Source organism: Acanthaster planci, linkage group LG01, assembly GCF_054643075.1.
Source record: "Acanthaster planci isolate LZ-2023a linkage group LG01, COTS_SCS, whole genome shotgun sequence".
In the NCBI taxonomy this organism is placed as follows: domain Eukaryota; kingdom Metazoa; phylum Echinodermata; class Asteroidea; order Valvatida; family Acanthasteridae; genus Acanthaster; species Acanthaster planci.
This window is the reverse complement of record NC_141777.1, coordinates 3,037,927-3,053,789: the sequence shown is the minus strand read 5'-3', so window position 1 is coordinate 3,053,789 and position 15,863 is coordinate 3,037,927. Positions and strand designations below refer to the sequence as shown.

The window sequence follows — 15,863 nt, the reverse complement described above, 5'->3', positions numbered from 1 at the left end:
CAGCTTAAAAGTACAAATTTGGCTGCTTCACCATCAACCCTCCCCCATTCAAAATTTCTCGACCCTCTCATGATTACCACTGTTACATTCCTTTAAAAAAGTTCACTTAAGTGGGAGTGTCAGCCCCTGCCAAAAGGGGCTGGTCCAGAACCATGTTTTATGCACATATCATGAATGTCATTCACATTTGAACTTCTAAACCTTTCTTTTTTTTGAAGTGTTGACAATGAGGTGCGACCCAAGGTGGACCAAGCTGTAAACGTCGTAGAAGTGCTTTACACTTTTAAAGGCAGTCTTGAATTTCTGTCCAATATTGGGTCAGCTGTGGCATAGCTTTTGTCGGCCCAAGTTCTTTTTTCTTTCCCTGGGTAAAAAGCAAAGAATTGTAGTGACCAGTTCCTCCAAATATTTGCCGTCCAAACGGACCCCTTCTTAAAATGTCAGCAATCTGGATACATGTATCGTATTGCACTCATTCAAGTTGTGCCGCCCGCCTTTGTGGTTATCTGGGCCATGGTGGTTGGGAGGTAATATGAGAAAGTGGGTTTGTGGCACCGTGGCCCCCCAAAAAGAAAAACTTTTCTTCAGTTGTATGTAACTCACGCACGCACACAAACACTTGCAGTTGTGCTGAAGGGTCGGCAAAGTAAGTGAAAGGCATGTTATCGTTAAGAAAGGTGCCTGGGAGCTCGTCGAGGTGTGAGCTATTCAGGCTTTCTGTGTTTGTAACGCCAACAGGGTACGAGAATCTCTATTCAAAGGTGTCAGAGTGAACACAAGGGGGCAAGAAAGGTGTAGCCGGGCTTGTCACGCTCTTGTTCTCTGGGCCTTTCTTGGCCCCGCACTGCCGTTATTTACATATGGATGGTTAGGTTGAACACCTGTGTTTACTTATGCACAGGGAACAGAGGCTTGGTTGAAGGGAAGTCGGGGAGGGGAGGGGAGGAGAAAGAGGGGGAGAGGTGGAGAGCGAAGTTCCCTAAAAATTGCTGTGTGTCACGGGGGAGAAAGCCACAGACCAACTTGGCACAATGGCGGTGCTCTGGGAACCCCTGGCACTCAGGGGCTGTACCCTTGTACCCTTCTGCCTTTGCCGGGGGCATCATTTGCATGCGCGGTCGATTCCCAATAAAAATGGCGTAGCGTCTCACAAGCTAATGAAGATAGACCACTTCACGGCTTGGGCTCGGTAATTGACTAGTGTAACCGCTGCGGGCCTACTGGAGGGGTCTGGTACCCGCAGGGCCGGCAGTCTTTAAGAAAGGAAAGCGAATGGAGAGAAAGGAAAATAAAGGAATACAAAAGTGAACATTCTGTTCTTGTGCTAGTCTGATCTTGAATAGGGAAACAGTCTCTTACACGAGCTCAGTACAGTGGGTCCTTTCACTGTTTCCAGTCTTTTGAAAAGATCTCCACTGCTCTCTCCCCCCCCCCCCGCCATTCTGAAAAGTTTGGTGAACCTCTTCATATTGTGTCCCAAGGCAGTTTATGCACAAGTGGCTACTAAGCACAAGCCCAAAACACAGATCCTAAGATGGAAACAGCAGTTCAGTTCAGGACAGATTTCAGTGCGCTTGATCATTCAGTGGTTGTAAATTTAGGTTTCGACTTGCAGATCAGACCAAACATTTTCCAATGTTCTGAGGCTCAATTCATTGTGAAAGTATAGACTTTTCAAAGTGTTGGTTTTTTTTTTTAAGTATTTTTAAATATAATGTGCAAACCCACCTGCATTGCAATTGCTTTTAGTGTAAACACGCCAGCACCAGTCTGTTTTGTACTTGGTATCATTTTTCTTTCATAATCCGCAACACATATTTGCTTTCTCTTGCACTTGGCTTTTCCTTTGCACTTTGAAATATTGAAGGGAATAAATCCCATGTAAAATAACAGTGAATTTGTTTTATTTTTGACAATCTTGAAAACTTCCTCCCAGGTGGATTGTGAAAGATATACTAGGGGAGTGTGTAGGATGTCAGGAATTCATTCATTCGGGAATTTTTCTGGCAGTCATTGTAGGATTTATATTCCAGGCGATATATTGCATTACTTGGTGATATCAGAGTAATGATTCTGTACATTTCTCCAGGGAAGTTTTGGAATTTTTGCATTTCAATTTGCAATTAACTGATGTTTCAGCATGTAACTTACTGTATGAAAGTTGAATTTGTTGAAATTTCAAATAACTTTTTGGCCGGGGTTCTTAAAGGCAATAAACTGTACCATTCAGACCCTCAAACACTTCTATCATCACAAGCATATTTCACAGTTTGCTCAAATTTTTTCCACATGACCGGGTTTTCCTACAGATGACAGAGAAATTTTTACTCGGGGTGAAGTTTCTTTTCAGCACAAAATGGTAGCCGTGCCTTAAAGAATTCTTGATACATCAGTGAGCATATTCTGTACACATTAAGAATCCTCCATACTGATGTGAAGGCTCTAATTAAAAATGAATGGCAGAATTAAATGAATCGCAGCAAACTGTGCAAGTACGCATTCAGTACTATCAATAACTAAAAGGATAATGTTCTTTACAGTGCATCTTGTGATTTTTTGTATTGATCAAAGCAGGGAATAAGCATTGTTTTGTCATTGATGTTGTCTTGAAAACCCCTGTCATCAGTTTTTAATAATTGGAAGTTTGTTAGTTGTGCGTCCAATGTGCTGATTTTGACTGAACACAAAACCTTGTTATAACCAAAGAACTCTATACAGTAGGGTCTACATGTAATTCTGGCTGAACTAAAATCTGTCCTGAACTCTTTTATTTCTTTGCATCTCCAGGCAGCCCGACAAACTCTGCATACACTGGACAAGACGGGGGAGAAAAAAGTCCACAGAGGTAAAAGAAAGTTTCTCCCATCCCACAAGCTTTTCCAACCCAAACAAAAATAATGTTTTATTTTTGTAAGTTTCACGTGTTAATTGTATTTTGGAGAAAAAAAACACTTTTGTTAATTTTGAAAAAAGTTGCACTTGGTTACCTTCAAAATTATTTCAAGCACGTTCTGCCTAGACAGAGATGAATAGAAATAATCCGGATATAAAATTTGAATTTTTTCATCAATTTTTTTTACAACAGTGAGTTTGCTTTGATTGTGGTTGAGGAGTAGCAGTTCTGTAGAATCCCTTTAAAATCATTTTCCTCCAGATTAAATTGTAGTTAAAATATACTTCATTCTTACAGCTACACCAGTGGGTTCCTGGAATCAAAGATCCCTATCGAGGCACCATAGTATGGACAGTACCTGAGAATGTAGAAATGACATGCACACTATTCAAGGTAAGGATTATTCGCTGTGACTGTTGTAATGTGTAACATGGCTTTAGAATGGATAAACATCAGAGGCTTTTTGGTAGAAAGTAATAGATTTGGTTAAATAAAGAATAACTGATTCAGATAAGGGTTGGACATTTACACATTTGACGTTTTGATTGACACAACCTGGCGTTCAGTTTTTATTGTAAACGATGCCTGTCAAATATAATCTGATTTTTGGAACACTTTACTGCTCGGTCATATCAAAGGAATACCATGAATTCATCACTGGAACTTTGTGTCAACTTTTTACATTGTATACAATTTGTTGTGTTCAACGTTTTGAATGACACCGTTTTAGGGGTGGGACGTTGACACATTTAAACGGTATCAGAAACTTTTCTAAACTGTTTTCAAATTAAACATAAAGTCCCACCCTTAGATTGAAACTAGGAAGACTAATAAAGTTGGTGTTGAAAAAAAGTTCCAGAATATGTTGTCGTACCCAAAGAATAAAGATTATTTGGCGCCACACTAGATTACCATAGGTGCATGCATGGAAACTGTTTTTAGCAGTAGCAAGTTATTGATATACATGTATATATGTAACGCAAATGTAGCAGAGTTCCATGTTTGTATGCAGTTCATAGTTACAGGTGCACCTGTAGAAATTACACTCAACTACAGGGCCCAATGGCGCTGGAAAGCACACGATTTTACACTGACAGAGGCTCCACATATTTCATGGAGACCGTAAGCACTAAGCACAGCCAAAAGGTGTGCTTACCTCAGAGGAAAAATTTGCTCAGACTGGTTTCGTAATGACGGAAATCTCCATAGGAGTGAAACTGGGAGGATAACCACACCATGAAATATTGCTTCAGGTTAGCAAAATATCATGCTGTAATAAGCACAGCTCTTCTGCCAGTAGACAGTGTCATGAAATTGGGCCCAGAACAGAGACTTCACGCACCCCTTCCAGAAGTGTGCCTGAAGTAACCCATCCATAACCGAATCAGGTTTCTCATCTTATATTTGTTTATTTCCACAGGAGAACAGACCTGATGCACCCTTCGAAGACAAGGAATGGACATTTATTGTAGAAGACGTAAGTTGGCGCGTAGCTACATTTTGAAGTTTTTTGAAGTGCACATTTATGTCCTTTCTGTTTCTCTAATGGCTGTGTTTGGGATATGTGGCATAGTAGGTTGGATTCTGGACTTTCGAGAGTACATGTACCCGTAGGTTTGGGGTGGTAATCCAGCAGGTGGTTACCAATTAGTCACACTTGTAGCAACCTTCAGCAAATTAGTTTCCCTCCCCACCCCACTTGCCTTTCACCACCCAAGAGTACAAGTGGATGCCTGTGAAGGTTGTGGCCAGATGTGGAGTGACATCAGCTCTCAGAATTGGGCTTGTGGGGGGTAATAACTGCGCTGTCACCTTGAGCAACATTAGCACTGGATCTGTGCACTTTATAACTGTTCATTATTATCATTAATGTGGGTTAAACTGCATACCCCTCCAAAGTGCTCCATCAACGTGCTCCTATCCTTCACACCCTGCCACTATAAATACCAGGATAATGATGATTATTGACGTAGATTACCTACATTGTACACCCCCCTACATTTGTTCAGCAGTGCTTATGTTTTTCATTGTTTCTCCCGTCCCCCCCCTGCATTCCAGGGGAGTCCATCAACAGCTTCTCTCGAGTCATGTATTATATTATCCATATATGTTTATGATGTCACTCAGTGTGGAATTAAAAACAAAAATTGTTTCCTGATCTTGAATCTGAAAAATTTCTTGTAAGATGCTGTGTTTAGGTGTTTGTAACATGCCTTTAAGACACGGTAATAGATTATTTTTGATAACAACTATCCATATTCAGCTATTGGTTGTGCATTCATCCTGTAAATTTCCAGTTTGGGGGAGAAATGGGCCAAGTCTGAGTGCTAAAGTGAGCAGAGACATCATACCCCAGTTCATCGTTTGCGACACAGTAAAATTTGCAAAATGGCTTAAGTATTTTGGTTACCTGTGCTCATGGCAAGTTCTTGGCCGTTGATATTTGTGAATGCTTGTGAGCATGTGAAAAGACCATGTTCAACATGGCTGAGGCTCAGTTTGGAAACGTTCCTGAACGCGTAGCATGTTGAAGATTATTTAATATAACTTTGGCCAATCATCACTCATGTGATATGAATTATGCATATCCTACCATTATTACCTCTTGCTGCTCCTGATCAAACAAATACCCAAGACTTTCCTGTGATGTGATTTATCCAGTGATGCTTTGTGTCTTGGAAAGAACTACTGGAAGGTCTTGGAACCAAGATTGCCTCCACCGGTACTTTTCACTATGTACGTATTCTTCATTCCTCCCACCACAGGAAGCCAAGAAGGGCAAGCACCGTGCCCTCTGCCAGATCACCATCAACATGAAGGACTTTGCCAGTTTGGTGCCCACCCAGGAGCAGCGGAAGTTCACGCTGCGGCCCATCAGCAAGAAATGCGTCTCGGCCACCATGACGCTCACCATCTCCTGCATGCTGCTCAGGGAGGGCTCGGCCACGTAAGTCCACGATCACGTCCAGGGTCAGATTATCCATTAGGCAAAGTAGGCTGTGCATCCAGGGCCTATGAACAGTTTCGGGATGCTGCGAAAAATTTAAAATTTTGCTCTTTGAATTTTTAGAAAGCTTCAAACTACGGTCAAGAAATATCTTAGAAGCTCAGTGCAGCTTTGTTTCAACATGAAACATGAGTTTCCAGTGTTTGCTGACGCTATGAATTCGCACTGGTGCCTAAGTCAGAGTAGGTCTTACGGGAAACTGGTTCCTTAGGTCTTCGAAATGCCTAATCTGGCTCTGATAGCGTCATCCCAGTGCCTCGCTGGTTTTGGTCATCAACATGCTCTGAAATTGCAGACAGCAGTGCTTATTGCCATATGCTCAAGTACCCACTCGATTTGAACAAATTAAAAGCCTGAAACATTTGTGATAAAGGGGGTCCACAAGGTGTGAGAAGTTCTGTTTGGGCTTTGTCAGGTGGAAGGATAAAGAGGGGTGCTTGTTACAAGCTTTTAGGAGGAAGCAAAATGAAATTGTCTCTAGAATTGTCTTTCCCGTTCCACTTTCCAAATCAGCTAAATTGTCTTGTTGCAAAATTTACCGTAGTTGTCACTCGAAACGGGCCACTACTTCACACATAATTGCTTTGGGGATGTAGCATGGTACATGTAAGAATGGTGAAGGAAATTTCTTTTTGGCTGGCATTTGTCAAATTCTCGGAATAGTCTTTTCCCTTCTCACAAATTTATAGAGAGTGAGTGAGAGCAGGCCATGAAAAATAAGCATAGTGCATTGAACCACTTTCCTTTGAAGTTTTCTCCTTGATGTTTATACCTTTACTGCCTATCAGCAAAATAACCCTAACAGTCCCACATCCTCCGATTTCAATATGATTTGACATACACCCTAGGGGGTTAGGGTTAAAGAAACACATTCCATTATTGTAAAAAAAATCGTGGGTTGAAACATTTTTCATCTCTCTACATTAGTTTTCAATTTATTTTTATCTTTTTTATATTTTTGTGTTAATTTTTAAGCAATTGGGATTGAGAAATTACATCTGATGCCCCAGTCTTTTGGAGTTCATGTTTAGAAATTCTTCAGAGAAGTTTGAAAATGTCTCTGATTTCCTCAAACATAATTTTTTTCAAAATGGTGGCAATAGGAAAAAATTCTAGTGGGACACTTTGTCAGGGTTTAATTGTCACAATGATCCACCAATCAAGTGGTCGTTCTTTTAATGTCCATTGTTGGGCGACCTAGGAGCTGTCCTTGGGGTCAGCCGCCCAGGGACAAGAGCGCTTTGTGTCTGCCCGCCAAAAGTGCATCCCCAAGACAACGCCGAAAAAAGCCCTTGCCGCGTGCCAACCGCTCAAATCCCCCACGATTTGAGCTGGGTTTGTACATAGATGACCTTGTCATTACTTAACAGCTTAGAACCCTTAGAACCAGTGGTCTAGAGGGAGAGAAAAGAATCGTTGGAACATGAGCATTTCTATTTAACTTACTTGGGCCATTCATGGGACTGTGCTACAAAATGAATACAATGGAGGGGATTGGGACCAGGGAAGGCTGTACATTGTAATGATGCGTCATACGCAAGGATACCGGGAACTAAGTCCTCATGCAGTTGCTTGCAGAAATGTTTGAATTATATGTATTCTTAGGACAAGCTTGTTGCTGTGCATTTTATGTGTACTTCTCTCTCCTGTGTTTTTGGTACATAAATATTGATATGAATGAAAAGTTTACAACCAGAACTTATTTTCATTTAAATGATTTTATATGACAATTGAAAAGTGTTGAAAATCACTGACACAACAAGAATTATCAGGATTACAAAAGTAATGACAAATGGTTTTCTTAATTGTCTTCTGAATTTTAACACATTTTGGGATGAAGTTTTCCCCCCTAATTTCAGACTAGTTAATTTTGGATTTTTTTCCCCCGCCCGACGTGTATTTTTAACACTGTATACTCAGTGTATTAATTTACATCTCCCTGGTGCAAATCCATATTTGATTCAGGCTAGTTAAATGTCATTCAAACATTTCTTTTTCATATGTATGGAACTTTTGATGGTTGAGATCACAGTTAACACATTTTGCCATTTAAAATATCTGTGGTTATGTTCTCTGAACTTGAATTAAGAAATTCTTTAGTTTTTATCAAGACTATTTGAGAGTTAAAACGACATGTTCCTACATGTACATGTATGATCATTTTTCATTTATCAACAAACATAACATGTGTGGTAATAGAATCGTCCCAATTGAATAGTTTTGGTACAAGCCGATTAGTTTGATAATTTGAACAATGTACATTCATGTTAAAATTTACCATGTCAGCCGTCCTCTCACCTATCTAGTGGATGGACAAAAACTCATGTAAGACTTGTAGTTGGGGGTTGGCTTAATAAAGAGTATATTTTCAACAGTCGTGTGTACGTGCAATATTCATTACATCCTTGATATAAATAATAACCGTTGGGCTTACATTGTAGCAAATGATTCTAGGGATGTCCTAACACAGTTCGGCATTAGGCCTATTGAGAGAGGCAGCGTAGGGCAGGAGAGCTTGGTAGGTATGACATTGGCACTATTGGAAGGTCGCTGGTGTCAAATCCTACTTCAGCCTCAGGGCAGCTATTTTGTCCAACCAAATATGTTAAAACTCCCACATCCTTCAAAATCCACCAGGAGGTTTTGGAAGATTTTGTAGGATGGAGGAGTTATCCAACCATTTTTACTTCATGAGGTTGGCACTGTGCCGATTGTGGAGGCATTCATCATAGCGTTCAGGTTGAGTTTTCCAGGTTACATTTCTAATAGGCCCAGTGGAATTTGTCCAATCTTCGTGGGAGTTTATTGTTTTTCAATCCCTTGTATTCTAATGCACTGGCTCCTCATATTCTTTGTACAGTGATGATGACATGCAGAGTCTGGCCTCCATCCTGTCCTACCAGCAGCCCGACATCGCTGACCTGGACGATTTCGATGATGAAGATGAAGAGTTTGACCGGGAACTTACCTCGGCCAAGATCTCAGAGCTGGCCAGCCACTACAAGCTGGAGCTCCTGAATGAGGACGAGGAAGACCCTTTCTGCCTGTCAGAAGAGGCATTCGCAGAGGTCGATGATGGTGAGCTTTCCATTGGTTTCTCGGGAAGTTTTCACTCCATTTGAGATTTTCAGGCCCACTATGGGAAGTTCACTCAGAGCTGTTGGAGGCTACTTGGCTACATGAACATCCTTATTGTGGATGTGGTGCCTTTTTGATTGTGGTTTCTGTCATGTAGGCAGAACTCCTAGCAAATACCCATGCGGCCAGTGTTTCAAGCTGAGCAAGTCAGCTAGACATTCAAGGCCCTGGTTAAACTCACTTTTTTTGTCCTTAATTCCAGCCTTTGAAGTGTTAGTTTGATGTCTCTTGTATTTCTGTGTTTTTTTATAATTTGACAGCTTTGAACTTATTTGACATTGCGCTGAGATTTTGTGCATGTTGTGCATGTAAAAAAAATAGACTGATTGATCAGACACAAGCCATCATCAGGAATACTTACAATGTGGCAGTGTTTTGCCGCTATCTGCGTGGCACAGCGTAGCACTGCACAGAAGACCTTACACCTGGGTGCACCTGTGCAAACTAGACTGGTCGCCTTGCCCAATGGGATGGTGTTCACTGAGAACTTCAAGTAGACTGTGTCTTCAGCAGAAGGTGTCTAATTCCCCCCCTCATACCAAAATTCACAATGATGTTCTGTAAGATGTATTGTATCGGGTTTCGATAGTTTCGGTATTTGATTAAGCAGCTTTCAATGCTGATATTTATAATCTCCCCTGGCAAAGAAACTATCTGAGAAGACCCTTCAAGTCTTAATCAGGATAAAGCCTGTACCTTAAACCGACTTAAGAAACCACATTCCTGAAGTCTGACATCATACCTAGAAACGGACAGAAAGAGAAACTGTATCTGCCAACCTCTTCTGGAGGGATCTGATTGGAGGAGAAGTGAATTGCTTTCGTTTGATATATAGGGACCGTGTAATCTTCACTAGTTGAGGATGGTACGGCTGTACTGAATCTTGTAACTGGAAACAATATTTAACCAACTCAAATGATTTACATGTAATGTTGATAAAAATTAAAATGTCATTTGCCCTGCTCAATAAATAGGAAGATCAGATAAGAGTCTCATCAAAGGCAGAAGAATCAATTTGAAAATCCTCTATATTCTGCAACAAAATATGAGAAAACGGAACATGTCTTTGCTTTTCCTGAAGCAATATCTGCTCTTTGTTTCTTTTATGAAGCAATTTAATCCTCTGTGGTTGCTCTGTCCTGTACTGTGTTATGACTGTAAGTTCCTATATTTGCATCTGCCTTAAATACCAGTGCAGGTGCTTTTCTGCTTCCTTAATTGCCGTGGACAAAATACAACATACATGTATTTTGGTGGTGTTACCATTGCTGCCTTTTGAGTTTCTTGGGGAGGAGGGGAGATGGGTACAATTCATATTTGCATGTAATTTTTCTGCTGTGGGAGTTTTTGTATGGAAATGCTGTTTCCTTGGAAATAATTTGATTTGGTAATTTCATCTTGACTATTAAAATGATGAATTCAGTTGGTTTGCCTAAAAAAAGGGCCAGCTCAAATGTAGATAGATCAGTTTGTTTGTTTGTTTGTTTGTTTGTTTTTCTAATAGTGAAAAAATGTTTGTTGTCATTATTTATTGTTTATCATGTGGAATAGATTGGTCTCTTGATGCATGTAAATGTTGAATGATGAGTGAAAATGAAGAAAATCTCAAAAGACTTTTTATCCAGCTCCAGATGAAGTGAAAAGTCAAGTAGGCCTTTTTCTTTTGCCAAGTATATGTATTGATTGAATGGGTGACCAAAGCTTGGAGAAAGTTTTCTCCTTGGTTGGCCACAGCATTTGCTGCAAATTGCACATTTGTCCCTTTAATTGAATTAAAATGAGGCATAGTTTCATTTACAGTTGTATGAACAATTTTGTGATCTAATAACCGTCTTCCCTGTAGGTTGTTTAACACTGAGAATTATGTTTGGCCATTCTATGCAACAGTGGAAATTTGGTGGTTCTGTGACATTTTCATTTTTTGGTAAAACTGCCTTTTGTGGGGGGAATTATGATTAATAATGAGGTTGGTAACAGCATGATCAACTTACCACTTGTATGTGGAACTGACTTTTGTAATGGCAGTTAGCTGTAGGCAAAAACTGCAGCCGTGTAGCAAGGAGAAAGTTCTGTAAGCTATGGAGAGTATGGAAATGCTGGTTTGTTGTAACACTAGCGTGCATTTTGCAGCTGGTACATTTCTGAAAAGGACGGTTTGGGTAGGGGGGGTTGTAGAGTGTCATCCTGCTCACAAATCTACTACAAATGAGTCGGGTTTGAAGGACACAATGATTAGTGGCCATTGAGGGTTTTCTTTTTTTGATTTCTAATTAATTCTCGCCACCAGTGTTCGGCCCCTGCTTGTGATCCACCCAAACTTTCTCTATGGTTAATGCCTACTTCTGTCGCAATTACCGAGTATGCCTTTTCAGGAGGAAAAAAAACCCTTGGAAGTGCTCCAAGAAGGAGAGAACATGTCTCGGGGCGCTTTCATCCATCAAGTGAATCAAAAGAAGAGGGGGGGGAGGCAAAGGAGAACTTATGTAACGCACCCCAGGCCTTCCCATTGTTGGATTTTCTCCAGATTTTGGGCCGGGCACACAAAGGATCGGTATTCACCCGCACCGACTTAACAAGGGGTACATCCACTGTCACAATGGTAGCAGAAAAGATGGATTCCTTCTTTGTTTCTTCACCAGAGATTCTCTTTTGTTTGCCCTCAATGATAAATCCCTTTCGCTGAACGGTCTTCCCCAGAAAAAACTTTCTGTGCCATATGTGGAAGCCAAGTGACAATTGTCTTCCCTTCCGCCCATCCCCATTTTTCTCCCTGACGAGCCACAAAGCTCCAGCAAGACCTCTCACGTGAAGGGCCCAGACCCAGGAAAGCCAAATTGGCAGATTTGAGAGTGTTCAGTTTTTGAGCCCCCCCTTCAGCTTTGGTTATAATACCACAGCTACAGGCTCCTGATCAATAGGCTAATCTGTCCAGCCGAAGGAAATGAAAAGATCTTCGGGTTGCGAGGGGCGAACTGTTATACCCAAACGCAAACTATGATTCACGCTGCATCAGCAGTAATTAGTGGACAGGATCTGTGGCAGGCTGAACCTGGTTCAAATCTGTAACACGGGTTTGAGCGCGACAGATCCTTTTAAGGAAGGTTTCGTTACTGCTCTTAGATCTGTGTACATTTATAAAACTTTTCATGACAGGGTTCATTTGACATTTGTAGTTGTTCCCAGTGATCTTCCTCTCACTGTCCTTTAATACAAATGGGGGGGGGGAATTTCTTTTGGGGGAGGAGGGAGCTAGATGAAACTAAATCTAGTGAACTTGATCGGAAACTTCAAAATACCCCCCAAATTTTGTTTGTTTACTTCTTTCAACTTCCAAGCATGTTTTCTCTTGGTGGGGAAAAGCATTGTATGAGTGCGGCACGACACAACATTTTTGGAAATTAAAATTCACTCAAATACATGTAAAATGTGTGAGATAATTGAATTTCAGTCCAATTCTGCTGCAGTAGTGTTCTAAGTCTAATACCATCATGTTCCAATACAGGTGTTACAATTTTAGACCAACTTCTTGTCAGGTCTGCTTTTATTTCATTACTAATTATGAAATGTATTAATTTCTCATCCCCACTGCTTCTTTGTCCTCGCGTATTTTGCCTTTATGTTTTTTTGTCCAAAAATTATTTGACCATGTATGCACATCAGAACTCATGGATGACTCCTCGGTACATTTAAAGTACGAGCAAAGTAGATTTTAAAAATCCACCAGTTTGTCTTCAGCTGAGAAACAAGGTTTTTTTTTAATGCCGATGGGGAGAATAACGTGGCATTGTGATTCTAGTAACATTTGTGATGGAAAGTTTTGCTCGTGAGCCAGAGTCGGTGTTTCAAATTTTGAAGTTTAGCAGGGTACATGGAAAAAAGTAAGGTGTGAGGACTTTGCTTGAATGCTAAATTAAACACTCCACTAATAAGAAAGCAAGATGTTTTACATGGAAGTGTGACAGAGTTTTGCGACTGTGATCTCAGGGACACAAGAAATGGGAATGATGCTGTCATGCACCAGTCTTTAAACACTGCGTCTGACTTGGCGGGATTCGAACCCAGCACACTCATAGATACTTCATTGTAGATACATACATGCACATGTACTGTATGTGCATGCTGTGAATGCATGCCATTCATATTGAATGGTTAGAAACAAATCTGACGTTATGATATGTTATCATATTAAGCATTTCAACATATGAATGAGGATTTTCCGACATGTCTGGCCTATTTCATCAATGTTTTCATGTGGTAATTTGAATTAAAAGGCTGCATCCGAATCTCTTGTCTAGAGCTAAGTCTAGGTCTTCGCTCCAATGGAAATGCGTGGAGACGCAGGGACAATAGACCTAGCCGTAGCTCTGGAAGCCCGTTTCGGACACGGCCATAGGCTGTACAGAGAAATGTAAGTTGTGATCCTTCATCAAGATCGAGAGAAATCCACCCTCAGGAGTCTAGTTACCAGTCGTATTAGTGAACACTAACAAACTCGTTGGATTTTGACCCGTAGACCCTTTCAAGAAGTGCGGGAGTAGCAAGCGACACAGTCAGAGCGACGATGTGTCCTTCTCCAGTGATCCGGCCAACCCCTTTGACGAGGCAGATCCAGACCCAGACCTCAGCTTCACCACCACCAGTCAGTCGTTTCAATCCGGCCAGTCGTCCCGCCAGAGCTTCAATGCTAAGGAGCCCCTGAGTGCCCGGGGAAGTGTCATTCCCCAGATCACGCCGGAGGAGAACAACACGTTTGACGAGGCGCAGGGGGAACCGGGAGACTCCGATGAGTGAGTCTCAAAATTCCATCATCCAAGCTCGGGTTAACTTCGTTCATTTGGCTTCTACTTTTTCAGGATCAAGCTGTGAACAATTCTCTGACTTGTGTCTGCAGATTTTAGGATATTTTAACAGTTGACACCGTTTGCCAAAGTTCGCTTACCCTTATGCTCACACGGAGAGAGTTGCTGTCAAGTTCTCACAAATTACTCACCTATACACCAGTCTCAAGTCTAGTAATGAGCTATAAATTCAAATGAACCTTAATAATTTCTCCATGCTTCGTTACCTTAACTTGCCTTTAGGCTCACTTCTAATTGACTTGACTGCAACTTTTTCCAAAGCAACTGGTTCTCTTTGACAGAACACTCTCCCAACATACAAGGACTCAGTTTAAATAAAGCTTTGTCAAGTCTTTTATAACCTGCTTTTTGCTCTTGTTTCAAATGGGTAAATCATGGTGTAAACAAGTTACAGATTCCTTTGGCATTAAGCTTTTGATTGCCAAAATCAACCACAATGGCTCTCAGAAGTACTGGAAATATTGATAAGCCCTGTTCTGTAGGACTTGAACTAATTAAATTCCTAGAAGTTGGCATCTTTTTATAACCCTTGTTTGGAATCCTCTCCTCCAGGAATTCCCCGACGGAAGGAAGCCGTTACCGGAAGCGGAAAGCCCCAGCGCCCCCCTCCTCCACCCAGCCCAATCCCCTTGCCCAGCTGTTCCAAAGCCAAGCTCTCCAGAACAACAACACCACGGCGACGGATGCTGAAACGCCCCGCACCAATGTCATGGAGTTCAAGAAAGTTGGGCCGCCGGTGAAAGCCGAGGTACCGGTGAGGGAAGAACAGGAGGCCAGTAGGCCAGCCCCTGTTGTAAAGACGGTGAACCCCAACGTGGTAAGTGCAGCCTGCAGCTAAATAAGCAGGACTTTAGAAGGTCAAAACGTTCTCATTTTGCCTTTTTATTCAGGGGTTACTTCCAGGATACATTACTCTTGCTAAATTTGTCTTACATGCCAGCTGCACAGTGTCAGATTCTTAAAGTTTTGGCTGCTTTTACTATGTTCCTAAAACAGTTGATATTGAGTACATCTGTAAAGCTGTAAAATTTTAGTTCAGTAAAGCAAGGCAATCTTCCAATTAGCCTTAGCACTATTTCAAGTCTTTCTGTGAAGGAACAATTTTTACTACCTTTTGTGAATAAGAAATTCGTGTTTACTCTGTATTTCAAGATTTTCGATTGGATAAGAACATAGTGTTATTGTTTTGGAAAAGTGGTTTCAAAATGTTAGCAAGACGCAGGCCAAAACTTTTACAAAACCCAGCTGTAAAAATTTATGTTATGTATCACAAAAGGTGCAAGGATAAAGGGGTCTCTCCTCCCTACTCTTCCAACTAGCATTGTCTCTTTAGTCATTAGCTGTGTCTGCCAGTGTCTACTTTTGCCCAATTTTGCCCTCTCTTATGGTTTGTCTTCCCCGTTGAGGGCTAAAATGTTGATGATCTCATTCCTTTCAGCTAAGTCCAAAGAAGACAAACAAGAACACGCCCAGCCAGGAGCTCTTGGAGTGGTGCAGAGAGAACACGAAAGGCTATCGGGGAGTCAGGGTGACCAACCTGACCACATCGTGGCGGAATGGCCTAGCATTTTGTGCCCTCATCCATAAATTCCGACCAGAGCTCATGTATGTATCTTCTGTACGACCTTGAAAACTCATTCAACATGCATAACATTTCCTCTTTTTTTGGCTGTATCTCAGAGGTTTTGATGAATAACTTGCAGTAATACATGGTTTAGTTTTAAGGCATCTTGCTCCTGAAAAGGCAAGTCTTTTGGACTTAGAGAATCCATGATGGTGTATCATCAGTAAAGTTTCATTTCCCACTCATACAATATGCGTGTAAGGCTTAGACCCTTGCAGGTATTTAGGCAAAAGAAGTTTCCGTTATAACTGTATTCATGTTTGATCTTTTTCCTTTACTTTGATAATGTTAGCCTCCATGTACACTTTTAAACTCAGCCCCACAAGACCCAGTGTTTTTCAA

At 41.2% G+C, this 15,863-nt stretch overlaps 1 protein-coding gene across 8 annotated transcripts in view; it reads left to right on the top strand.

The window, feature by feature from the left end:
• Positions 1-15,863, top strand: part of ehbp1 (EH domain binding protein 1) — a 64,543-nt gene that overhangs the window by 23,930 nt on the left and 24,750 nt on the right. For all 8 annotated transcript variants that reach the window (XM_022225569.2, XM_022225568.2, XM_022225563.2 and 5 more), the window contains exons 5-12: positions 2,788-2,845; positions 3,191-3,286; positions 4,314-4,370; positions 5,659-5,840; positions 8,761-8,978; positions 13,552-13,825; positions 14,450-14,714; positions 15,336-15,502. In XM_022225569.2, coding sequence (XP_022081261.2) covers positions 2,788-2,845; positions 3,191-3,286; positions 4,314-4,370; positions 5,659-5,840; positions 8,761-8,978; positions 13,552-13,825; positions 14,450-14,714; positions 15,336-15,502 — 1,317 coding nt within the window. The remainder of the gene's footprint in view (positions 1-2,787; positions 2,846-3,190; positions 3,287-4,313; positions 4,371-5,658; positions 5,841-8,760; positions 8,979-13,551; positions 13,826-14,449; positions 14,715-15,335; positions 15,503-15,863) is intronic.